Below are 26,720 nucleotides of genomic sequence, written 5' to 3'. Positions count from 1 at the left end.
ACACGGCTGATTTAAGTAAAGGGCAGAACTAGATAAGTACATGAAGGAGAAAGGATACGCTGATAGGGTTAGATGAAGTAGGGAGCTCGGAGGCTCGTGTGGAGCATAAACACCAGTTGGGCCGAATGGCCTGTTTCTGTGCTGTAAATTCTATCTAATTCCATGTAACTGAGGTCCAGCAGCTATTTTTACACATTAAAATTCCAGGATTACAGACATCATTTGGAACAAACTGTACTTCTAGGGCACAGAAACAGTTTAAGAATGGTGCCATCGATATGCAAGCCCGTGGCCCATTTCAGAAATATCACCCCCTGCCCTCACCGCCCCCTGCTCAGCACTCATCGGAGGGATTCAGACTAAGACTGACCACTCTGTGCTGAGGCTAATGGTCTGTGCTGGAGCAGTGGTACACCGGCCAGCAATGGCCTCAGCATCCCACAACCAGCCCAAGTGCTCGCTCCTGATTATCCAGCCTGTGGCCCTCAGGTGAGGGAAGTGCAGGCAAAACAGCGACGCCCCCCACAGTCGAACAGTCTTCTGGCATCCAGGAAGAATCACGTAGGCAAGGTATCAATGGAGTGGCTCAGGACTAGTACGCACCTCGATGGCAGGAGAGGGGAAGAAAAGTGGAAACAAAGACCTAATTAAATGGCTTCTCAAAAACAAAAATAGTAACAGTTGAAGCTCGATGTTACCTCCCAACGTCGGTGCTTTTGGTGCGAGCGCCTCCACTGGCTCTTCGGCTTCCACTGGACGAAGATGATCCGAGGGAGTCGCTGGATGAGCTGCTTATACTGTCACTGTCCTGTCCTCTGCCCCAGGACGCAGCTGTCCAACCTCCGCGGATGGGCCGGCGACTCAGGGTTGGAGAGCTGTCCGAGGTGGTCTCGGGAGCGCTGCTGTCAATGCTGGCCATGCCTTTCAGAACAGAAACGTTGACAAAATAAAAATTTAAACACAATTTCAATTCCTCCGACCACTCCCAATGGGACAGTATAGAATCTTACAGCACAGAAGGAGGCCATTTAGCCCATCGCGCCTGCGCTGGCTTTGAAAGAGCTGTCCAATTTAGTCCTACACCCTTGCTTTTTCCCCATAACCCAGCAAATTAGTCCTCTTCTCGTCCGTGTCCAATTGCATTTTGAAAGTTCCTGTGGAACCTGCTTTTAGGTAGCGCGTTCCAGATTTTAACAACCCTCTGTGTGAAAACATCTCATTTCCCCTCTAGTTCTTTTGAATTATTTTAAATCGACGACCTGTGCTTGTGGTGATCTAGCCGAGATTGGGAACTCAAAAGTGCGGGCAGCACATAGATAAACGTGCACCTCCTCACTACTACTGCATTGGTTTCATTAACACGAAGCTCCACAATACCAGCCCTAGAAGACTTATTTCCAATATGATCCAATCCCAATGGCACTGGGGTGCCATTTGCTCCTTTTGGACACTGTATAAGCTAAATGGTTATATTTAATAAACCATGTTATAACCACATAATCCATTTATTGTCCAACTCAAAGAGGTACAGAGTAGGCGACCACTGCACCAAGTACAAATTCTACACTGTAAGGAGTTAACACTCGAGGAGAGAGATGTCTCAGTAACAAAATATATCCGTTTCGATATTGGGTCATCTTGTCACTCCATTGTTGCTGCCTATGAAACCAGTACAGTCACGGCAGCCAAGGCAAATATGTTTCGAGCAAATTCGACTGCAGCTAAAGGCACATAGAAAGTCATGTAATACAATCATTGCTGTGATCTGTAACTCAACAGTGCTGATCCAATCCGGATCCAATCCAAATTAGCAGACAATTTGCATTAAAAGGCAACATTGCAAATGGGTGTAATTATATTTACAATTTGACCCGATTAATAAAATTAATTGTTTATTGGCCCAACAGCATTTAAAGACTTTGCCGTCCCAGATGGTCGTGGGTTTGAGTGAGGCTGCCTGTTGCCATCTTACAGTGCTGCACCCCACTGATGGTAATAAGGTGGCAAATTCACGTCAATTAACATTTCTTTGGTGCTGCTTGAACTTTAATTGAAGGACAGAAATTCCAGCGAGGAACCAAATAAAACCATTGTTATTAAAGGCAATGAGGAAAAAGTTGCAATACAGAGCAGAAAAAGAAGCAACAAAAAGGGAGTCAACGGAAAAACATATTTATTCAAATAGCGGCTGAACCTATAAAGCTATTTAGGAACATAGGAACAGGAGTAGGCCATTCAGCCCCTCGTGCCTGCTCCGCCATTTGATAAGATCATGGCTGATCTGTGATCTAACTCCATATCCCTTAATACCTTTGGTTGCCAAAAAGCTATCTATCTCAGATTTAAATTTAAGCAATTGAGCTAGTATCAATTGCCGTTTGCGGAAGAGAGTCCAAACTTCTACCACCCTTTGTGTGTAGAAATGTTTTCTAATCTCGCTCCTGAAAGGTCTGGCTCTAATTTTTAGACTGCGCCCCCTACTCCTAAAATCCCCAACCGTCGGAAATAGTTTCTCTCTATCCACCCTATCCGTTCCCCTTAATATCTTATAAACCTCGATCAGATCACCCCTCAACCTTCGAAACTCTAGAGAATACAACCCCAATTTGTGTAATCTCTCCTCGTAAATTAACCCTTGAAGTCCAGGTATCATTCTAGTAAACCTACGCTGCACTCCCTCCAAGGCCAATACATCCTTCCGAAGGTGCGGTGCCCAGAACTGCTCACAGTACTCCAGGTGCAGTCTAACCAGGGTTTTGTATAGCTGCAGCATAACTTCTGCCCCCTTGTACTCCAGTCCTCTCGATATAAAGGCCAGCATTCCATTTGCCTTCTTGATTATTTTCTGCACCTGTTCATTACACTTCAATGATCTATGTACCTGAACCCCTAAGTCCCTTTGGATATCCACTGTTTTTAACTTTTTACCATTTAGAAAGTACCCTGTTCTATCCTTTTTTGATCCAAAGTGGATGCCCTCACATTTGTCTACATTGAATTCCATTTGCCACAGTTTTGCCCGTTCACCTAATCTATCAATATCACTTTGTAATTTTATGTTTTCATCTACATCTATTTGCTCCAGGTGAACAGAACTGACTTGAAGGCAGTTGTCCCAAAAGGACGGGTCGAGCTATCTTCTCAGCTAGCTCAGTACTGGAACTCTTGAGGTGGTCTGAATATGACCGTGAAGACCTGTAGAGGCATTTCTGCACCAAGTACTTTCATTATAAGTCTGTTTTTGACTCAGTTTATTGAAGCATATCATTAATCAACCCTTCTACGGGTCATTAGATTGCTCACTATCCATCTATCAATAAAGTGCGCTCAGTCAGGTTGCCGTGTGTCCAATACAATAGCAAGACCCCCTTCCCAAGAGAAGTCAAAAGCCACCATCCTTTGAAATGTCACTGCTTTCTAATTTAAAATGCAGCATCTCAAAGTGGTCACAAGGTGGCAGGGATTTCATATTACTGAATCCTGCTGATCGCACTGTACTCAGGGTAACTCGAGCGAGGCTCACCCTAGGTGCTGGTCTCTGGCTGGTAAGTGTTTATGTTACCGCCGACTTTGCACCATTTTAAACCAGTCACACAGGCACATGCCCTTTTGCCTTGAGGGAGCAGAAATGAGAGAAAATGCAACATTCTCTCATCTTCCACTCACTCCTAGATATAAACAGCCAGACAGCATCGTAGACCCACACTTTGGTGGGTCAGACTAGATTAGGGTTGCCAGCCCTCTTGGATTGTCCTGGAGTCTCCCAGAATTGAAGATTAATTTCCAGGACACTGCTGTGAGCAACACCCGGGGAGAAAAAGTTCGGGTTTTTTTTCATTTTCTTTGAACATTTTTGTTTATTAATTATAAAAATATTGGAGATGGATGGTGGGGGGAAAAAGGCTGTTTGACTGACAGTCAAGAATCATCCAATCATGTAACGAAGAGCCTGTTCGCTTTCCGATTGTCGTGGGAAGGCGGGGCGCAGTGAGGATTGACGTGTCGGGCGACCAATGGCGTGAGCATGGGGGCGGGGCAATTGGAGATAGGAGGTCATGTGATGAAACCTCCAGGAATACGTCCAACCAGAGTTGGCAACCCCGAGATTAGCTGCCTCCCATACCTTGCCCGTTAAGGTTTGGTACCATCATGATGCAAGCACGCAGAGGCACAGAACTGGCTCAGCATCGATTCCCGGGCCCTGCTTTTTGTATGGTGTTACAAAAAAAAATAAATAGGCAGAGCTGAACTGTGCAGGTGTGGAGATTTCAACAGTGCCCAAATGCTTTGATTATACCATTTAACGGTTGGTACAGAACGAGCTCTGGGGTGTAGGGACCTCATAATCTTAGAATAAGGGGCTGCTCTTTCAAAACTGAGATGAGGAGAAACTTCTTCACTCAGAGGGTAGTAGGTCTGTGGAATTTGCTGCCCCAGGAAGCTGTGCAAGCTACATCATTAAATAAATTTAAAACAGAAATAGACAGTTTCCTAGAAGTAAAGGGAATTGAGGGTTACGGGGAGCGGGCAGGAAATTGGACATGAATTTAGATTTGAGGTTAGGATCAGATCAGCCATGATCTTATTGAATGGCGGAGCAGGCTCGAGGGGCCGATCGGCCTACTCCTGCTCCTATTTCTTATGTTCTTATGTTCTCACTGTCATTATCCTCATATAGGCTGATGTGAAAAATTGCAGACATTCGTTTAAAAAAAAAGGCCTCCAACAGGACTTGATTTGCAGCAGCCCAGAAATAAAGATAAATAAAGGGAAAAGCACCACACAGAGATCATAGGCCTCAGTTTGCATGCTGCCGTTCTCAGGACTCTATGTTAAGTAGTGTCTACAGACCAAGAACCTCACTAGTAAACTGCCATCGACAGCACTCGCCAATATAAAGCAGGAGCTTCCGCAGGCGGTGTTAATCAAAAGGGCCCTTACTTGTCCGGCTGCAAACAAAATCACAGCAAAATCAACCACTGACAAGCTTTGATTTATAGTGGCAGCAGAAGGTAAACAAGACCAAGACTAGATGCAGGGAGGATGTTCCCGATGGCTGGGGAGTCCAGAACCAGGGGTCACAGTCTCAGGATACGGGGTATGCCATTTAGAACCGAGATGAGGAGAAATTTTTTCACTCAGAGGGTGGTGAACCAGTGGAATTCTCTACTGCAGAAGGCAGTGGAGGCCAAGTCATTAGATGTATTCAAGAAGGAGATAGATATATTTCTTAATGCTAAAGGGGTCAAGTGATACGGGGGAAAAGCGGGAACAGGGTACTGAGTTAGACGATCAGCCATTATCATTTTGAATGGTGGAGCAGGCCCGAAGGGCCTAATGGCCTACTCTTGCTCCTATTTTCTATGTTTCTATGGAACACTAGCACTCAAATGGAGACCTCAATGTGAATGTAGGATCTAAACAGTGACGTACAATGGTACAAGAAAACTAGTTACACTATACTAGTCACATTACATTGGTAATGAAAACCACAGGACAAGGAGAAGTGATGGACTCCAATCTAAATGGGGTTATAAATTAACAGATAAATAATCGCAAAATGCCTGAGCATTTTAATAAGATGCAGCTCTTGAAAATCTAGGGCAGAGCCTGAATCTTCGAAGATAAGCAAAATCCAAAACATCACAGGCATTTTCATGATCAGCATGCAAGGAAATCCCTTTGAAGTCACATGAACAGGCTCCCCAATGATTTAGTCAATGTGTAACTGAACCATACAAAACAAAAAAGGGCCAGGTTCAATTCCAAGCTGTGCTCAGACAGCTGTTAATCAGGAAAGGTGCTACAATTGGGTTGGTGGGGGAGAAGGATCAACTACAACTTGCATTTATAGAGCATCTTTAACATAGTAAAATGTCCCAAGGCACGATCTAACAAAATTTGACACCGAGCCACATAAGGAGATATTAGGACAGGTGACCAAAGGTTTGGTCAAAGAGGTAGGTTTTAAGGAGCGTCGTAAGGAGAGAGGTAGAGAGGCGGAGAGACTTAGGGAGGGAATTCCAGAACTTAGAGCCCAGGCAGCTGAAGGAACGGCCACCAATGGTGGCGCAATGAAAATCGGGGACGCATACAATCCAGTAACCCTCTGCTCAAACTGCCTGTCTGAACGTGGAATAAGGGCAGGATGGGCCTTAGTTCTGCTGACTCCTGCCATGAACTAGGCTGCTGACATTTACATTCAAAACTTACAAATGACTCAGAGGTCATGAGGTGCTGCCGGTCAATTGGCACACACAGAACCATCCCCGAGGAAACACTGAACGTGTTCAGGAAAGAAGAATTGGGAGAAGCCCAAGACAGAACATTTTTTGCAATCACCACTGACAATGCAAGTTCCTTACAATCATTACATACTTTTTTCTGAAAACTGCATTCATTATGAAACCGAGCAAGACCGTGGTAGGTAGACAATTCGCACATTTTTCAATTTAATTTTTTGCACAGCAACTGAAATAAAGTTAGAAATATAACACATGACCCATTGGAGTTAAAATTACAAAATGGCTCTCTAGCCACTTTTGCCTGAGAAAACATTTTGCTGCTTTATACTCAGTGCCAAATCCAACTCTTGAGAGAACATCACAACTAAAGGATAACGTTAAGAAAGGTCAGATTTGAAAGAGCTGCTAACAGCACATTGTGCTTACCCGTGTGCTTCTTCTTCTGTCTGACTGGCGACCCCCAGCACCTGCCATTGTATCCACCTCTGCTGCCCAGTGTCAGTCGGCTCGGTATTTTCCCCTCCTGCTTGAAAGTGCTGGACTCATTCAGAGTCTCGCTGGGGGCGCGCTGAGCATTCTCTGTGTGTGAAATCAAAAGCAGCCAGTAAACAACACGTGACTCCTCAAGCTAGGTTTTCAAGGGGAGGTGGGGGGAGAACCCACACTGGGACCAAAAAGGACAGGGTGCACACAGACAATCATTTAACTGGGATTTAATCATTTAAATGATACAAAAATCTCCAAACTTAGCCCTTATGTTCAATATTCACCATTATTTTATTAAACTGCTGTAACAAATATTAATTCAATTACTTACATTTTTGTATTATTAAAATTGAGCCTTAAGTAAACTTAATAAAACTGGCTGCGAAAAAAGGAAGTTTCAAGTTTTCTAGAAATGCTACAGCTCAGAGATGCTGTGAAATTGAAATGATTAGTGGTTGTAAATCTGATGATAGTATTAGAGTACATGATCCTTTTAGTGTTTAAAAACAGCTTCACAAAACCCGGAACTTCTCCAGTTTATATCTGGAATAAACACTTATTGAAGTCTAATCATTACGCAATGATTTTTTAAATTAAATATAGGACAATGGAGCACACACCACACTTTAAATGTGCCCACAACACAAAAGATCGGCCATCTTTTTCTGATTAGCTTAAACATCTCTGGAACCAAATCCACTGTACAACTATCTACTTCACTCTTTCACAAATCACACACCTATAAACACACACAGAAAATATGACGGCAGTTACATTCAGTGAAATAAACAGCAAGATAATGGTCTTCATGATTAGCCGTTAAATACTTAAGCCGTCGGATATGGAGCATCCAAGAACACCACTGGACTGAAATAAGGTTCAACTGAAACAGCCCAGAGGCACTGCAAACCCATAGAAAGTACCAACATCAATGAGTTCAGCACATCAATTCTGGGGTCATATTGTGTTCTCACTCATTATATATGAAATTCTTGTTCACATGTTTACACATCGGTAAGATCAAAGGCACTTGCATTTACATCTTGGTAAATGAATCTGGGATTAAGGCCAACTCCATCTCAGTCAATTTGCTCCATTTCCTCTTCCTCTACCACTGACGCAACACTTATCCACAGGGAAAACAATGCAGTGCGATCTGAATGCTAATTTAGCTCGACACAGGCACACTTAGTCCTCAAGCTTGCAAAAAGATTACCATCTAAAAAGAATGTGAAAGTACTAAAAGATTGGACAGGCACGGATGAACCTTAAGTGATTGCATAGCAACTCCTGAGAATCTGGTCACTTGACAAAATCCATTACAAAGTACATTATAAATATACATATCCTTATGTGAAAAACCTAGTTGGTAAACCTTGACAGGACGTTCAACCTTTTGGGGGAAGGGTAAACGTTAAACTCAATCCCATCTTTGCACACAAGATGCAAAAGTGTGCACTTTCCTGCAGACGTCACTGTACAGCAACCTGGAGCTCCACCTCCTGACCCACCCCCTCTGTCCCACTACTGCTAACTCGAGGAAACTGAAACCAGCAGCAACACCCCCTACCACCACCTCTCTGAGGCGTAATTGGACAAAACTGGACGTCGAGCCAGAGGAGGAGATTTTAGGATGAGTGACCAAAAGCTTCGATAATGAGTTGAGTTTTAAGGAGGGTCTTAAAAGGAGGAGGAGGAGGAGAGGCGGAGAGGTTTTGGGAGGGAATTCCAGAGTGTCGTGCTGAAGGCACAGCCACCGATGTGGGGCAAAGGGAGGGAGGGAGGGAGGGATGGACAAGAGGCTAGAGTCGGAGGAATGAAGAGTTCTGGGGGGCGGTTCTGGGCTGGACGTGGTTGCATAGGTAGGGAGGGGTGAGGCCATGAAGAGGTTTAAACACAAGGATGTCAATTTTAAAGTTGAGGTGTTGGAGGATTGGGAGTAAACGTAGGTCAGCAAGGGGAGGAGTGATGGATGAGTGGGACTTGGTGCGAGTTAGGATAAAGGCAGCAGAGCCTGAAGGACGGGAGGCCGGCCTGGAGAGCATTGGAATAGTCGAGTCCGGAGGTGACAAAGGCACGGATGAGGGTTTCAGCAGCAGATGAGGCAGGGGCGAAAGCAAGTAATGCAGGAGATGGATGTATGCAGTCTTTGTGACATAGAGGACATGGGGCCGGGTGCTATGCTTGGATCAAATAAGATGCCGAGGTTGCGAACAGATAGTGGGCAGGAGGGGAACGGAATCAATGGCAACGGAATCAATGGCAAGGGTACAGAGTTTGTAACTGGAGAAAACGGCTGCTAATCCAAGACTGGATGACAGATAAGTAGTCTGACAGTGGAGGCGTTGAGAGAAGTGGTGGTGGTGAGGTAGAGCTGGGTATCATCAGCGTACATGTGGAAGCTGACCCCACGTCTTCAGATGATAACACTAAAAGGTAGCATGTATATGGGAAAGAGGAGGGGCACCAAGGACAGATTCCTGGGGGGTCTCTGGAGGCAACAGTGGAGGGGTGGGAAGAAAAGCCATTGCTGGAGATGCTCTGTCTACAGTTGGATAGGTAAGATTGGGACCAAGCAAAGGCAGACCCACATAATGGAGGAAATGTAGGTCTTTTATTCTGGATGGCTGATAAGATAATGACCCTCTCATCTGTACCCAACTTGTGATCTTATAGGCAGTATGCACAGATTGGCGAGCAGCTGACCAGTTTATAGCAACAATAACAATCACTGTTCAGACTTTAACACTGCTCCTTCTTTATAACATCCCCTTAAAAGGAATGAAGCCAGCAAATAATAAGATTCATCAATAGTTTTTAGAACCAACTCTGACAGTCAAATATATCCTCCATAACAGGCGTAAAAAATAATCAATCAGCTTCTATTCCTGTCTTAAAATTCTACAAACGCATGGGAAATAACTGACTGCATCTCTGCACAACTGAAATCTGGTTACTGCCTCTCATCAACTTAAATACTACATATTAATAAAAGACATTTCCCATCTGCAAGAAAAATTTGTGCATATATTTGGGCTGTAAAATATTAACATATTGGGCACCAGGTACTACACATGGAATAACGTGACAGGCAAGGGGATTCAATTTCCTACATTTAACTGTATGCAATTCAGAAGTGTGCGTGTTTCATACAGCTTTTGCAAATTCACTTATTTTTCAATACTGAGAAAAATACTTTAATTCAGTATATGTCTGCTCTACCAAGCCGTTTAAAAGATAAAATTTCAGCTTTCCCTTAATTACCAAACGAGGCACTGAATCAATCCCTTTTACACAAAGAAAATGGACACAAATAAGTACAGGTGTGAATTTGTGTGCGTGGTTCCATCAAGGGGTTTGCAGCAAAGGGGAGCTTCAAGCAAAATTTAAATAATTAAAGACCAAATTAATTTAAATTCAGGACGCAGTGCTCTGTTGCAATGTATGCAAACAACCTCAGGAAAGAACAGTATCTGTACAGAGTAAAGATAATCACCATCCTACCCTTTATAAAGATATTACAGTTAGGATTTACCAAATTTCCCATCAGGTGGTCTAAATGGCAACTGCTGATAATATTGGGGTGGAAGGAGCTTGAGGCACGATGGGCCGGCACAGGCGCGATGGGCCGAATGGCCTCCTTCTGTGCTCTTTCATTCTATGATTCTATATGCAGGAGCTAATTTAATGTCAGTGTATCATTCCAAAGATCGCAATGCTTCAAATGTGTGTTAAGAAAACTCCTTTACAGGTTGCAGTAATTCCTCCTGGCCAATTCTCCACATGATACAACCAACACTCACCTGCCAAGTTTTGTTTTGCAAAATCAACCGTAACAGACATGCGTCGTCAATCGGACTGCTCTATTTCCACTGACCACCTGTTGAAACTGTACAGCTTCACATTAAGTTTCTGTTGTACCCAATTTGGTGTTGTGTTGCACAACAGAAGGGACCCAAGGCAAGTGCAGACCGCTGGAATCATTTCATCTGGCTCTCAATTAACTTCTTAAATTATTCAGAAGAGCTGGCCCAAATCGCAATCTCCAGAGACCAGACTGCACATTTGATCCGGGCTATGGTGGACCCTTGTTATTTACTATGGCTGGTTTTCCAGTGCTTCCAAGAGACCAGGCATGAAATGGAAAATCCAAGGACGCCATAAAAACTACCTGCACAGACGGCTGGAGCTTGCTACAAAAATAGTACTCACAGACTGACAGCACCGTGCACCATTTTAAGCTCTTACTAACCACAGAATGCACAGCCTGTTTTGTCCTTCATGTACAAAAGACTCATCCCAGCCCCCTGAGGGAAAACAGTTACACACCATCGTTACAGTCAAGACACTTTTTTTTTTGCAGTAAAGGTAAAAGATTTCTAGACCGTTTGCTTCAAATACAATTACAGTGTTACGCATTTATAATTAAGTTGTTTTCTGCAGCAGCAATCCGTCCTGGGAGAATCACCAATCAAGAGATGTGTGAATGGCTAATCACACTGGGACTCTCTGGAAAGTAAATATGGGGCTGATAATGTGAGGGTTGGCATCTGCAGCACTGACCGGGCACTGGCAAAGAGACATACTCTACACCAGGCGGGCATCTCACAGTACCATGTAGTCCTGAGGCATCTGTGGTATAGCTAGCGCAGGCGATGCACCAAGCTCATTCAGGCCCCAGAAATTATGTTAATGACGTGATGGCTCCATCAGGTGTTCAAAGCCCGAACAGCGAGGCAGTCGCTCAGTGCCCGTTGCAAATGGGCCCTGGGTGGTAGATCCGCTTTCTTAAAGGGGAAGTCTATTTGGTCGTTATCCGGCAGCTGTATTTTTATCCAACTGTTCTGCTGGTTTACAATTTTTTGTCTCTTTTATACTGAAGCAATGCAAACTTCTTAAAAAGCTGTACCCGCTCCCATCGACAGGTGGTTGCTAAGGGAATTGCAATTGCTCAGAACATATATGGTACCTTTTGGCTATCCCACCAGTCATCCCTCTAACTAGAGGTTCTGGAGGGGGAAGTGAGGCTTTAACAAAGGCATGCAAGACAGGTGCTATTAAACCTCAGGCACTCTTATACTGCCAGCCTTGCATAAAAGTCAAAGAATTTGCACCTCTGTGCATACAAGGGTCTCTTCATGCAGAGGCTACAATTTACCAGAGAGGCCATGGCACAAACCCAGGCTGGCTCCTGCAGCCAAGCCTTCAAACCACATGCGAGGACAGGGAAAGCTGTGTCAATGACCCTCTAAGTGGGCACTGCCTTGAAGTTTTATCACTGGGTCATTCCAAACAACTGCTGGAGATCGGTGGTGAATCCCAACCCGCACTGCACAGTGCATAATGCAATTGATAACGGCATCGTTTGCCTAGGATTTCATTATTTATCCCTAGCATGGCTGCTTGGGAGCTCCTTGGCTCACGACCCCTTCGAGACACCCTGGAACTAGACCTGAACAAAAATACAAAAAGGAGACCAACGCAGCTACTGGTGCAGCAGACTGCTGTGTTGCTGGAACAACGTCTTGACCCATCAGTGGAATCTTGCTGGGCAAGGCTCTCTTCAATGATTGAAGGCCACTCCTCCTTGCAGAACTTCACCCTGCAAGAAACCATTGCCGTAAAGAGGAGGAGAACCAGCCTCAGCCAGAAGCAGAAGAGGATCCCGAGCAGGAGGCAGATGAGATGGCTGAAGGGCCAATCGTTCGCTCAGGAGGAGTCTTAGAGCAGACGGCAACAACAGACACCTTTACTTAAAACGGCCGCAGTATCCAATGCACAGAGTCATCTGCTCCTGTGCACAATAGCCACGTAAAAATAGGGACCTCCACTACTGCTGCATTGCTCTCCAGCTGTCTCATTCCGAAGTCTGATTTGAAGTACCAGTTAAGGAAAGTTTTATTTGCTCTAACAGTGCGTGGTGCAGATGTGCTCAGTGTGTTTTCTCCCCTAGTGCAGTCCCTTTGTGACAGGGTTTGGAGTGTGCTTTCTATTTCCTATTCACATGCTTCTTTTAATCGTTTCCCCAGTGGGAGGAGGAAATGGGGTAGATGGCTGCTGTGCGTAGGGATGAGGTGACCCAATACCTCCTTGTGCTGCATCACTACACAGCCCTGCAAGAGCAGCCTCCAGCAATACTGATGTGGCAATTGCCAGTACACTATCACATACATCTGCCGTTGTTTGAGCGGAGAGGTTAGGTGTTACTGATGTGATGTCACCTCGAGAGACATTTCAACAACTACTTGCATTTATATAGCGCCTTTAACATAGTAAAACGTCTCAAGGCGCTTCACAGGAGTGTTACCAAACAAAATTTGACACCGAGCCACATAAGATGATATTAGGAGAGGTGACCAAAAGCTTGGTCAAAGAGGTAGGTTTTAAGGAGCATCTTAAAGGAGGAAAGAGAGGTAGAGAGGCAGAGAGGTTTAGGGAGGAAATTTCAGAGCTTAGGGCCTAGGCAGCTGAAGGCACGGCCGCCAACGGTGGAGTGATTAAAATCAGGGATGCGCAGGAGGCCAGAATTGGAGGAACGCAGAGATCGCGGAGGGTTGTAGGGCTGGAGAAGGTTACAGAGATAGGGAGGGGAGAGGCCAGGAAGGGATTTGAAAACAAGGATGAGAATTTTAAAATGGAGGCTTCGAAGGACCGGGAGCCAATGTAGGTGGGCGAGCATCATCTATGCTCTCATCTTCTACTCCCTTGTTGATGGACACTCCCACAGCATAGCCAAATATCAGTGTGAGAGCACATCACCGGGCAGCAGTGAGATTGCTGAAGCCCAGCTTTAGGACGGTCTGAATCTCACTGCCCAACAGGATGAATCCAAACAAAACAAACTGTTGTACAAACTTCAGGCTCCAATCTACATCTCCAATCAAGGCAGATCGAACAGTAGCTATGCCCGAGTTTTAGACATCAAACAGAGGGAGCTCTGCAGAGGGCCTTGGGGTGGCCATTCTCTCAATGGTGGCCTGCAACTTAGTCAGACCGTCATGCACCACTACACCGATGAGTTGTGGGGCCAGATATTTACACTTCCTAACACCTGAGTTGCCAACACATCACGCATCGCGTGCCAGGGTCCGCTGCAATAATACGGTAATGAGCTGGACTTGTATTATAACATGAGGTCTGCTCTCTGAGCCTCAGGCACGCACAATGCCCAAAGAGCAGCAGTCCCATGCCTCTGCGCTGGATCCATGTTATTAGCCCCATAAATCAAGAATGATTATATTTTTTAAAAATTTTAAAGATCATCATAAGATGCGAGTCCCATCACTGGGAACAAATAACATTTTTTTTTTAAATTTACAACCGCCGTCTTATTAATTGGATTATTTGTGAAAAATCGACAAATGAGAGAAGACTGGAATTCATACCCTGGGTTGCTCCCTCTTGGAAGTTCTCCGCTGGAGTGTTCTGAACGGGGGCCGTCACACTAGCTTGCTGAGGGGCAGATGATGCGCTTGCCATCTGATGGACACTCGAAGCTGTCTGGGATGCGTGCTTTGATGGAGATTTCTGACTGGTGGCCAGTGGCTTGCTCGACGAGTAGAACGAACTCAACGTCTGGGGCTTGTGAGTTTGACTCTCTCTGTCCAACAACTTGTCCAGAATCTAGAACAAGAACATTTCAATGGGGGAAAAAAAAATCCTTTGTAAAAGACAGGATCTACAACATAGGTTTTCAAACTGGGGGTCTCGGGAGATTAGGATCCAGTTGAGCTCACAAGGTCATCAGATTTCTGCATTTGTTGACTTACGTTATTTCTGTTGCTGTGTACTAATAAAAAGATTTTCTGCAAGGATAGCACTGTTTCCTTTTGGTGGCTGACACGGTCTTTCAAAAGTTAGGACACAAGAGTCTCAATACTTGCAGGGGGTCCTGGGAGTGGGTCAATGTTTACAGGGGTTCGTATAAAACCACAGTAGATACAAATCACGCAACAAGTCCTCCATTAGCTTCTTTTATATGGGGTTCGGTGGGGTGTTGGTCTCAATCAGCAGCAAGCCCAGGATCAACTTGCCAGATGCACCAAGGCCAGCTGCCGAGAAAACCCTTTTCTTTTTTGAAAACCAGATCTTTGGCCACAGCAAGCGCACTCTGGGGCTGCCCTCAGCTGTGCGACTCCCAGGAATTGGCGATACACGCAACTACTCCCAATATAAAAGCAGCGTCTCCAGTAATATTCATATTTTAGCGCTAGTTAGCTGGCTTTAAAATAGACTCCACAAAAAGGAAGAAAAATGAACTACTTGCATTTCCCAAGCTCTGGTTTCTAATTTCACCACAAAAAGATGTGGTTACTTTATGTTTTGTTGCACTCAGTATTAGGTTTACATGTGGTAGCTTCAGGCTTAAAGACCACAGAAGATACAGCAAAGCAAACTCTGGAATATTCAAAGTTAAAAATCTAACAGCTACAGTTTTTAAAAAAAAATCTGGCAGTAATTCTCCCACAGAACTGGGTGGAAAGTCAAATTCCACAGAAAGTTCTCCATTACCTCTGCCAGCAAGGCAGTTGCCAATATGATTTACATCTCATTTAAAAGAACTTCCAGCAAGCTTGGCCCTGACGTGAATCATTTTGAACAGTAATTTAGTGGGCAGATAGAAATCACACTACAGTTACACATTTATGCTTCAGACCACTGAAGTAAAATATGGAGGATGGTATTTGCTCCTGCCTGAGTCCATATGGAGGAATTTTTCCCGTTCAAAGCATGTTAAACTTTATCGACCAGGCAAAGGATCCCCAGGTCCGAAGGGGGGAAAACTGTAGCAGCTTACATATTCAACATACTCATATCCAGACTGCTGCTTTGCCTCCATGCACAGGTGAATGGTGCTAGACTAGGTAAAACTGAAGCCTGGTGGTTACTGTCAGGCAAAAAATACAGCATTACTGCTGAAGGCAGCTGCAGACTCCAAGACTACAGGCAGCACCCTACACTTGCGATCACTGCATCATAGAGCACGGAAGGAGGCCATTTGGCCCATCATGCCTGTGAAGACCCTCTGAAAGACCAACCATTAGCCCCACACACCCGCTCTTTCCAAATAGCCCTGAAAATTTTTCCTTTTTAAGTATTTATCCGACTCCCTTTTGAAAGTTACCACTGAATCTACTTCCACCGCCCTTTCAGGCAGCGCGTTCCAGATCATAACAACTCGCTGCATTAAAAAAAAATTCTCCTCATCCCCCTCCCTCCTGGTTTCTTTGCCAATTAACTTAAATCTGTGATCAAAAACTATTTACATTTTTAAAAAACTTTTATCCATTTGTCAAATATATATAAAAATCTATATGAAAGGTTGTACTCCGCACATAAAAAGTTGCTCAAATTTTTGGAAAGTGCACTTGTCCCTCCATTTGCCACATGCCAAGTGGTTCAATTTCAGCTTCTTCAGCTAATTGTGACAGCCAATTGTTACAGCTCCTACCGATATAAAGCATCTACAAACGGCAATTAGCAAATGGATCACAGGCGTGACTCAGTCTTGTGACCTGGCTGAAATAAATGTTTAACGAATCTCTGCAGGAAAATATATTTCCTTGACAAAGGGCCTTGCTTGGTTTTTATTTAAATTGCATGACCGAACACATGGCCACTTATTACAATTGTTTCATTCACAACAAACCTACCTCAACATGAACCAGACCTTTCTAAAAATTACCAGCAGCCACATGCAACATAAACACTTGTGATGTTACCGATCTCGCCAGCAGGCGTACTTTTTTAAGCTTAGTTTGGTCATCTTTATACGTGATCATTAGGGCAAGTGCAAGGTCTCCTTTTTCTCTCCGGGTGCCCTCACATAACAAAGGGTGCTCCGCTTCACTCACTGTGGTCTTCATACCTGAGGAAAGATGCAGAAATGAATTTTAAAAAAACGTGCGAGTTTTACCTGACTCAAAGTTACCGTTTGAAAGCTGTGTCAGGGTACAAATAATGACGGGTGCTGTTTTAAGCGTACATTTAAGATCAATATCCACGCGCACATCTGGTTTATCCTCCACAGGCAGCTGGACGGGACAGTCCGGGCTACAGGCCTTACGCAAAATGTAGTTACAATCAGTGGCCGACGCATCAACAGCAAACATGAGAAAATTCATCGTTCCGGTGAGTTTTGCCTCCTTCCCAAATGCATTAAACGGATCTTGATGATATCGTAGCACAAAATTGTACAGCCCAATAAAGGTATTAATAAAGGTTCAATAAATGAAGAACTTGCATTTATATATAGTGCCTTTCACAACCTCAGGACGTCCCAGAGTGGTTTATAGCCAATGAAGTACTTTTAAAATACAGTTACTGTACAGGGGCAGTCAGAAATCCTTACCACTGCAGAGATATCACAAAGTTCTTGAATTGCAGTGAGGTTGAGGTAAAGTCAATCACTGGTAGAGGGTTAAGAGGCCACTTCGACATCCTGGTAAAACCTCAAAGTCCTTATGGATTTTTTAATATTTAATATTTTTAATTAAACTTTGATAAAATGAACATTACCCATTTTCTCGGACAGTTGTAGATCCCTCACTTTGAAATTCATGTGTAAACTCTAGAGGCACCTGCTACTGGACATTAATGTTTTCTCCACTTCACAGAATCATTGCTAGTCCAAGCACACCTTGAACTGGGCTTACTAGCACCTCGTTTGGCCATTTGAGCTGCATCTTCACACTGTTGTGAACAGTGGGAGCCTCACTTCTACCTGGTGTGGCATCATGTGGCACTACTCTCTCCCTTCTCCCAAACCATCACACCCTGCTCACTGAAGGTGAACTACTATGGGGCAGCTTTGGGAGTTGAACCATGACCTACATGTTGGAAGTTTACACGTTCTACCGGTTTGGCAACTGGGCCATCCTTTTCACAGCGTTGTACAAAACAGAGAACTATTTTCTGTAAATTTCTGATGTTGAATAAGGTAAAATCAGAGAAATCTCTATAGCCCCAGAGCTTTTTTTTTTATTTCTGTTACTCCATTTTTTTTTTGACGCACACCAATTCCCTTGCTGAGGGGGTTAACTGTGACCTGCCTATTCAGTCCTCTGCTGATGGCACTCTCGAACTACTTGGCATGCGAGATCAGCACGGGACAATGCATCCTCTGATGCGCCACCTCTGGAAATGTAGTGCATTCCCACTCGATGCCGAGGAATGTTCAAAATTTCCTCTTGCAAATACTGGCATCTTTGCCTTACAACAATATCTGAGGGGTGGAGCCAGTGAGCCAACTTTAGACGAGGTCTGATTAGCACTGGCAATGGAATCGTGGGTCAGGGTCAGACTTTCAGATGCACAGGCTGCAAAAGCAGATTTCATGCCAAGCCGTCACTGAAGCCCCTCGAAGACCCTCAAGAATCTATAGGCCACAGTTTGAGAACCACTGCTTTGCATCCAAAAGCCCAGCTAAAATCACCTGAAGCTCTCTACTGAGGAGAGCAGATGGCAGGAATCTACATCCTGCCATTCTTTGATTAGTTCATATGAAATGTAGGGTATTTTGCAACAAATAAAATAAGGCCAGGTTGCCCAAACTGCCATCAGATACTGAATTTACAGACATGGGCTGCTGTGGGTATCTGCTTGCATAATGTACACAATTTTGTATGAATATCAGCTTTGTGCAAGTGGCTCGGTTGGTAGCACTCACCCCTCGGGAGTCAGAAGGTTGTGCGTTCAAACCCCACTCCAGGACTTCAGCACATAATCTAGGCTGACACAAAGGTGCAGTACTGAGAGGGTGCTGCATTGTCAGGGTTGCTGCCTTTCGGATGAGACATTAAAGCGAGGTCACATTTGCGTGCTCAGGTGGATGTAAAAGATCCCAGGACACACTTTTTTTTTGCAGAAGAGTGGGGAGCTCTCCTGGTGTCCTGGCCAATCATTCCCCCCTCAACCAACACCACCAAAATAGATTAACTGGTCATTCATTATATTGCTGAGAGCATAACACTGACTACACTTCAAAAGTAATTGATTGGCTGTGAAGTATTTTGGGACGCCCTGAGGTTGTGAAAGGAGATATATAAATTCAAGATTTTTCTTTATATTTAAAAAAAGCTCTACAAATTCATTGATGCAGTTTTAAAATTAGTTCACACTAAAACAAAGTGATTCCAGTTGCTGAAAAGTCTGAATTTGATTAACTTCACAAAGTTTGATTCAAACTAAGCAAAGAATTATGTAGAAATAAAACCATAAAACAGATGTAGTTCTCATTTGGTAATAAGTCAATAGGGTTTGGCACATATATGTTTACATTACATCTACTATTCACATGTCGGCACACTTTAGTTGCTGTGGTTATATTAGAGTACAACTGATCAATTCATCAAAAGCAAATGGACCAAAATAAACTAAACCAAAGATTGAGATTGCTGAGCTGGTTTAATTGGGAAACAATGTGATCAGAATTACATTCTTAAAAATTATATTGAAATGGACTATTTTTGAATCATAAAATAGCTCAGTGTAAATTAATATCCAATATTTACTGCAGAATCAAACGTCTACATACCCAGTGCAGCAACCGCTGCCTCAAAACCAAGTTCCTCATCTCCAGGCATCTCGTTGTTGCGATTTCGACTTGGGGGCCTCGATCCAGTTGGTGAAACGACTGTAAAGAGGCAGAAATTTTCAGTGTGCTACCGTTTCTGACAACGCACTCAAGAAAAAAAATAATCAGTGAGAAAAGATTATTCAACTTGGTGTGTTTGACTAAAAATGTTACTTCAGTCATGGCAGTTCCATTCCCAATACTCTCCCCTCTCTCTCTCTCTCATTCTCCTGATCCCACCATCTTGGTCACGTCTCTTTTGGAATGAACTCTCAATTGACAGTAAATCTTCGCTGATGCACGTCTTCTAGATTAATGCCAATGCTCTCCCAACCACATTTTAGGGGTTTTGTTCCATGTTATTAGCAATTCAGACTTTTGCTTGGTCACCACCTTCCCTAATATCACACAAGTGCCATAAATATAAGAAATGACTAATAAATCCAATAAGGAATTCGGGAGAAACTCCTTTATCCAGGGAGTGGAACTCGCTACCACAAGGAGTAGTTGAGGTGAATAGCAAAGATGCATTTATGTGGAAGCTAGATAAACACGAGGGAGAAAGGAATAGAAGGTGATGCCGATAGGGTTAGATGAAGAGGAGTGAGAGGAGCATAAACACCAGCATAGACCAGTTGGGCCGAATGACCTGTTTCTGTGCTGTAAATTCTATGTAATTCTGTGTAATCTCACACGACCCAACTAATAAGTCACAGAATTTTACCTGGAGTGCACAAGACATCAAAAATGAAACTGGCCAGCATGAGTGGCAGGACAGGCCTGTAATCACAAAAGTTTCCTTCTCTCAGCTGTTCTGCCCTCTCTCGAATTGTGTTCATCTCATTAATACCCAACGGGATCTTCTTCAACAAAGCCACAATTTCCGATTCCTGGTAGGCAAGTTTTACCTGGAAGAGTGCAAAATGTTTGAGGATATATATTGTCCGTATATATTTGTAGGCCATAATTACTTGAAGAAAATGGATAAACTGTGATCACTCTAGCCATACAGCAAACTGGTGAAATATTTCTGAACAACAATGCACAAGTACATTGCAAACATCGTTCCTTCTTTAAAAGGATCAAAATACCAACCAAAACAGCTGATGAATTAATCCTGGAAGATGGGCGAGGGGAAAATGGCTTGATCTTATAACAGCACAGCGTTTTAAAACAAAAAGATAGGGTTTCACCCAGCAGAGTGCTGGACCTGAATCCAATCAGCTGCAATTCTAGACTCTAGTTCTTCAGTCGAGTGAGTTTCCTCAGCTCTTAGCTGAGATATTTGTTTAAATGCGGTGTGTTGTATCTACGAGGAGAAAATGTCAAGTGTCAGCAGGTGCCAGAAGATGCTCGTTATGGAACGACTGGGACAGCAGCTGTGGAAAGGTGATTGGCCCCAGGCTAACATTCTCGACAGAAGGTGATGTAGAGATGAGCAGCACAAGGATGGGGAAGAGAACTAAAGGTACAGCAAGCCTATTAAAATTGTGCTTTTCAAGAACATTGAGGGCAATTTAAGCTAACCCGTCCAGATCGGGTGCAACGCTGGCTTTACTCTCCGCCCGATTTTACTCTCCATTTGAAGTCGATGGAGTAACATTGGGCAGGGTGTAAAGCAGGCGTTCCACCTGACCCTGTGGGTTTCCCGCCCGACTAGTTCAGTTAAAATTGTCCCTCGTTGTGTTTTGTAATCAAAAATGTTCAGTCCACAGTTTACATTAGAAACTAGAAATACTTAACCCACTGCCCAAGACATTTATGTACAAACCAACCCAAGTCAAATGCATCCTGCGTATAGAACTTATAGACTGGTTTGTTGCGTTGACATTTTTTGGAGTGATTTGCCCACGAGGTCAATGAGAAGGACGGTGAGGAATACCATGACCTTTTTTGTGGAGACTGATCAAAGATGTACTCAAGCTGCGACCTCCTGAAATGGTAACTATTTAAAGATTCTGCGTACCTGATTTGATGTCTGTAAAGTTTGGGGAGGGAGGTGAAGGGTGGGAATTGCAGAATGCAGAATTTGAGAGCCTAAGCAAATTTATTTATGTGCACTAAATTTAATCTTTCCACTTAAAAAACACAATTTTACCTGCGGGTTATGTACTATGGCCGTATATCGAAACATTCAAATGGCATTAAAGCACACTTGTTCAGTTCTGGAATGAAACTATTTTCTTTCCAACTTGGATGCTATTTGAGGAGGATATTAAACTCTTGATTTTAAAACGACACAATTTTTGATCTGCAATATTTAATGCTCTTTTAAATGACTGATGAGCCTGGCAGCAATCTTACAACTTACAAAAACCTAGTAACAAAAAAAATCCACAGCAAAAAAAATTAAAAACAAATAATCATAGAAAAAAACTTTAATTTCATTATTAAATCACTTTTACTGCAGTGTCCAGCACATTAAATAGAATCCAAGAGAGACAAGTTTTACTGAACTATTTCAATTCCTTACATGGATACAACTGAATGCTCTGAATATTTAATCTCCAAGAGCCATCTCCCTTTCATCCACAGACAACAGAAGATTCTGTGCTAAACAAATACCTCCCTCACTGCCCTCAAACGATTGATATGTACCAATTGAGTTGGATATATCGCACGGCCTCGGTTGTCAAAACAGCACCACTGCAACTCAAGAAGTCCAGCGGGGCAGAACTTCTGCCCGCCAATTTGGTCCCAGGACCTGTTCCCAGACCCCAAGGATGGAGGCATTACCATACTAGGAGTTGGCACTACAGGGGTGCGCACCCAGTGGAACTGACAGAATCCCGGAGCAGCTCCCTGCCAACTTGAGGGGGAAAGCCACAGGCCAATCTGGGCAAAGGTTACAGGGAGTTTCACTTGGCCCTTTCCAGTGCTCACTCTTGTGGGCCCAGAATCAAACAGCAAATTGATCGATAGTCTGACGCTTCAGTGCACTACTGAACATGTGCTGCACTGGCAGACGTGCTGTTGACCCAAGCCCCCTCTGCTCTCGCAAGTGGATGTTAAAGATCCCATGGCACTATTCGAAGAGCAGGGGAGTTCTCCCAACATTTATCCCTCAAGCAACATCACTAGAACAGATGACCTGGTCATTTGTCTCACGACTTGCTGTGCGTAAATTGGCTGCACATTTCCCTACAATTCAAAAGTACTTCTTCGGCTGTGAAGCACTTTGGGATGTCCTGAGGTCACGAAAGGAGTTATATAAATGCATGTTCTCTCTTTATGGAACATGCATTTAAGGGAAACGGTGGGTGTGTGATCTGGTTACACGGTTCTTACTGTAATTTATATCCGTTACTCTAGATATCATTTTCTTAGGCAGTGCTCTAGCCAACATTTTACCTTTGATTTCAGGACACAGCTTTTAAAAATAGCAGGAATTAATTGAACACTTGGGAGAAACAGTAAGCTTAATTCTTTAGGATCCAACATTTTCCGTAAGCTGAGTGACCAATATACAGCTTTCACTAATAATTTTTTTTAAATCTGAAAAATCTACATGCAATGAATCAAATTAAATATTAATAAGATTAGTGCCTTCCAAACAGATCACGTTAATTTCTGTTCATTTTCAAAATAAACCCTCCATTTTCCAAAAGCATTATTCCGATCTTTTTAAAGAATTAGTGGAGCTCAGCTGAAAGCCTGTGTGTAAAGCACTTCAAAAGGAAAACGCATCGAGCATTCTAAGAACAATAACATCAACTTGCATTTATATAGCGCCTTTAACGTAGTAAAACGTCCCAAGGCGCTTCACAGAAGTATTAACAGACAAAGTTTGACACCGAGCCAGTTAAGGAGATATTAGGACAGGTGCCCAAAAGCTTGGTCAAAGAGGTAGGTTTTAAGGAGCATCTTAGCAGAGAGAGGTAGAGCGGCAGACAGGTTTAGGGAAGGAATTCCAGATCTTAGGGCCTCAGCAGCTGAAGGCACGGCCGCCAACAGTGGAGCGATAGTAATCAGGGATGCGCAAGAGGCCAGAATTGGAGGAGCGCAGAGGGTTGTAGGGCTGGAGGAGGTTACAGAGATAAGGAGGGGGCGAGGCCATGGAGGGATTTGAAAACAAGGATGAGAATTTTAAAAATCGAGGAGTTGCCGGACTGGGAGTCAATGTGGGTGAGCGAGCACAGGGGTGATGGGTGAACGGGACTTGGTGCAGGTTAGGATAGAAGATCATAAAAGCTCTATGTACTCCCATTAGAGGAATGCTGGTGCCTGATGCTCAATCCACTACAGACCATGGGTGGAGGCACCAGAGGCACATTTCTCTGCTGCAGACCTTCCAGAGATGGAGAAAACTAACTGTTCAACTTACTCCAACAATGGAATTGCAGCCGTGAAACAAAAACGTGGAAATTTGGTGGAGGAGAAAAAAAAGCTAGCAAAAAAAAAATGTAGGGATTTAAATATTACGCCAGTTCTAACTTTAGAACCAATACCCCAGTTGATGGCACAATTCTGCCTCTAAGTATTTAAATGCAGAGGGCGTGTTTGATACCATCCGAACCCCTGTGGGTAGTTGAGGTCACAATTAACTTTCGACTATAATTATCTATTATCAGGGTTACACTGACATCTGACACAACAATTGATGCTCAGTACTGAAATCCACATAAGTGGACTGAATTGAGCTGCCCACATTACACGGCTACCGGGCAGCTCCTCAGTCACTGCCATTAGCGCCACACAATACAGGGAAGATTATAAATAATATAATCCTTTTAAGCATGATTCATAATTGCCCTTTATCTTTCGCTTTCCCAGCTTTGCAATAAATATGAATGCAAATGATCGATGGATTTTTGTCAAGGAAGGGCATCATGGATATGGCAAGTAAATGGGTTTGAGGTACAAAATTTTTGGTCAGTAAGGGAATCAAGGGATATGGGGATCGGGCGGGAAAGTGGAGTCGAGGTAGAAGATCAGCCATGATCTTATTGAATGGCGGAGCAGGCTCGAGGGGCCGTATGGTCTACTCCTGCTCCTATTTCTTATGTACTCCTGTTCCTATGTCCCTTTGTATTTTACTGCAAAAGGTACATTACAATATTTGCCTTTAACCCTTCCTCACCTCCAGTGCCTTTGTTGATGCTGGTGGTCTCTGCAGTTCTAGTGAAAACATTCCAATGCTGTAGGCTAGGTTATGGAGCTCTTGTCTCTCACTCAGGACTATTAACAAGAAGGCAGCTTTAGCAAGGGTATTGGTAGCAATTAGTGTCTGCTTGTGAGTCGAAACTTTGTTCTTCTTGCCCTGAAAGAGAAACAAATACATTCGTGTTTTTAAACACTTAAATAAAATTCTACACAAGAACGTTAAGTCTGGGGTGACCCAGCAGGCCCACTCCACACAGAATCTACTTATAATTATTCTATTATTGACTTGCCCCTCTTCCCCACTCCACCTACTTTGGCGAACACCAAGTTCTTTCCTCTATAATCCCCTGAAAAAATAATGAAGCAGTGCTCTACACTTCTATAACCCTCAATTCCCCCTCTCAACATATATCAATCCAATTTGGGAACCTGGTCCACACATCCACTGACCTGTGGGAATGTTATTGCCCCAATTTATTTGCTGAATCTGCTCACTGCCTTTCAAACAGCTTTTGTCATCCTCTCAATTAATATTTCTCACTAGGCTGAATGACATGTCAGTGCACCTTCTCACTACAGTACACAGGGGAAAGCAGCTTCACATGCTATGCAGTCAATGACAAAAAATAAAACTGTAGAGAAAGAGAAAACAAGTTCAGACTGAACAAAGACTTGGTTTCTACCAGCTCATTGCATGCTGTGTCATGTAGGATACCATTCTTTAGTATTTCCATTATTAGAGTTAAGATTAGCATAGAATGATACAGCATAGGAGGCTGCCATTTGGCCCATCGTACCTGTGCTGGCTCTTTGAAAGAGCTATCCAATTAGTCTCATTCCCCTGTTTTTTTTCCCACATGGCCCTCCAAATTTTTTTCTTTTCAAGTACATATCCGATTCCCTTTTGAAAGTTAACACTGAATCTGCTTCCACCACCCTTTCAGGCAATGCATTCCCGATCATAACAACTCGCTGCACAAAAAGATTTCTCCTCATCTACCCTTTGGTTCTTTTGCCAATTACCTTAAATGTTTGCAATGTAAAAGCATTTGAACAAAACAACTCAAAGGTCACACCATGCATCGCGTCACTTAAGATGTCTTGCTATAATTTTTATCCGAATACATCGAGTGTTATCTACTATTTTTAGACTCACACACTGCTTTTCAGTGTGTTCAAACTGAAAAATACCCAACAGTACAATTAGATTATAGGTTTTGTCAATCCACAGTTTGAACATCTGTGGACAGCATTTCCAGCTGTGCAACACAAGGATGAAGTGCTGGTGGCATCACATCCATCACTTGTGGTGGCAGTAATGGGAGCAATTTGAGGTGATGAATTAAATGAATCACTTAAGAATTCTATTTCCTGTATCACATTGTCACCAATATATTAAATACTTCTATTCACAGCAATGCAACAAGTCACTTTGATACTTTACTATATCAATATACTGCATTGGCACCCAGTCCGGCAACGCCTCGATATTAAAATTCTCAATCTTGTGTTCAAATCCCTCCGTGAAACTCTCTCCTCCCTGTCTCTAACATCCTCCAGCCAGACAACCCTCCGCGATCTCGGCGCTCCTCCAATTCTGGCCACCTGCGCATCCCCGATTTTAATCGCTCCACCATTGGCGGCCATGCCATCAGCTGCCTAGACCCTAAGGTCTGGGATTCCCTCCCTAAACCCCTCCTTAAACTTTACCTCTCTCTCCTCCTTTAAGACCCTCCTTAAAACCTACCTCTTTGGCCAAGCATGTGGTCATCTCCTTACGTGGGCTTGGTGTCAAATTTGGTTTGATAATCACTTGTGTGAAGCATCTTGGGATGTTTTTACTATGTTGAAGGCACTCCATAAATGCAAGTTGTTGATGTTATAAAATTCCAGATATGGATTCCGGTCATTAAAAGCTCGGAACACAGTGTTTACGAAAAGAGCTGCCCTTCTTTCTAAAAATTCACAATAAATCAAAAAAAAAGGCGACCTTCCCACTGGGATTAAAGTATTTTTTCACCTTTGTTTGAGGCTGCTCCACCTTCAAATCCGGAGGATTGGCCAAGAGGTCTCTGGCGAGGTCAATCGCCAGTCGACATGCTTCATTATTGTAGCCATGGGCGTAGAGTGCCTCCGCACAGGCAAACAATACCTAAAGAAAAGAGGCTTCAATTATATCCAATAACGAACAAACAACTAGAATAATTCTGGCAACTCAAGCAGAAATGTCCTTCTGCCAATCACCCACTATATACTGGCAAATTCCTCGGAACTCACACCAGTTCGGCTCATTTGCTAGCACTCTAGCCTCT

At 43.5% G+C, this 26,720-nt stretch overlaps 1 protein-coding gene across 1 annotated transcript in view; it reads right to left on the bottom strand.

Annotated features, from left to right (window-relative positions):
- The window catches only part of zswim8 (zinc finger, SWIM-type containing 8), a 139,417-nt gene that overhangs the window by 14,696 nt on the left and 98,001 nt on the right, over positions 1-26,720 (bottom strand). Inside the window, exons 11-18 of the mRNA XM_067972471.1 lie at positions 26,429-26,560; positions 24,386-24,565; positions 20,030-20,213; positions 19,267-19,365; positions 16,475-16,599; positions 14,117-14,354; positions 6,672-6,824; positions 699-921 (exon numbers count right to left, since the gene is read on the bottom strand). Coding sequence (XP_067828572.1) covers positions 699-921; positions 6,672-6,824; positions 14,117-14,354; positions 16,475-16,599; positions 19,267-19,365; positions 20,030-20,213; positions 24,386-24,565; positions 26,429-26,560 — 1,334 coding nt within the window. The remainder of the gene's footprint in view (positions 1-698; positions 922-6,671; positions 6,825-14,116; positions 14,355-16,474; positions 16,600-19,266; positions 19,366-20,029; positions 20,214-24,385; positions 24,566-26,428; positions 26,561-26,720) is intronic.

The sequence above is a fragment of the Heptranchias perlo genome, chromosome 36 (genome assembly GCF_035084215.1).
Source record: "Heptranchias perlo isolate sHepPer1 chromosome 36, sHepPer1.hap1, whole genome shotgun sequence".
NCBI lineage: Eukaryota > Metazoa > Chordata > Chondrichthyes > Hexanchiformes > Hexanchidae > Heptranchias > Heptranchias perlo.
This window is presented reverse-complemented; position numbering and strand designations above follow the sequence as displayed.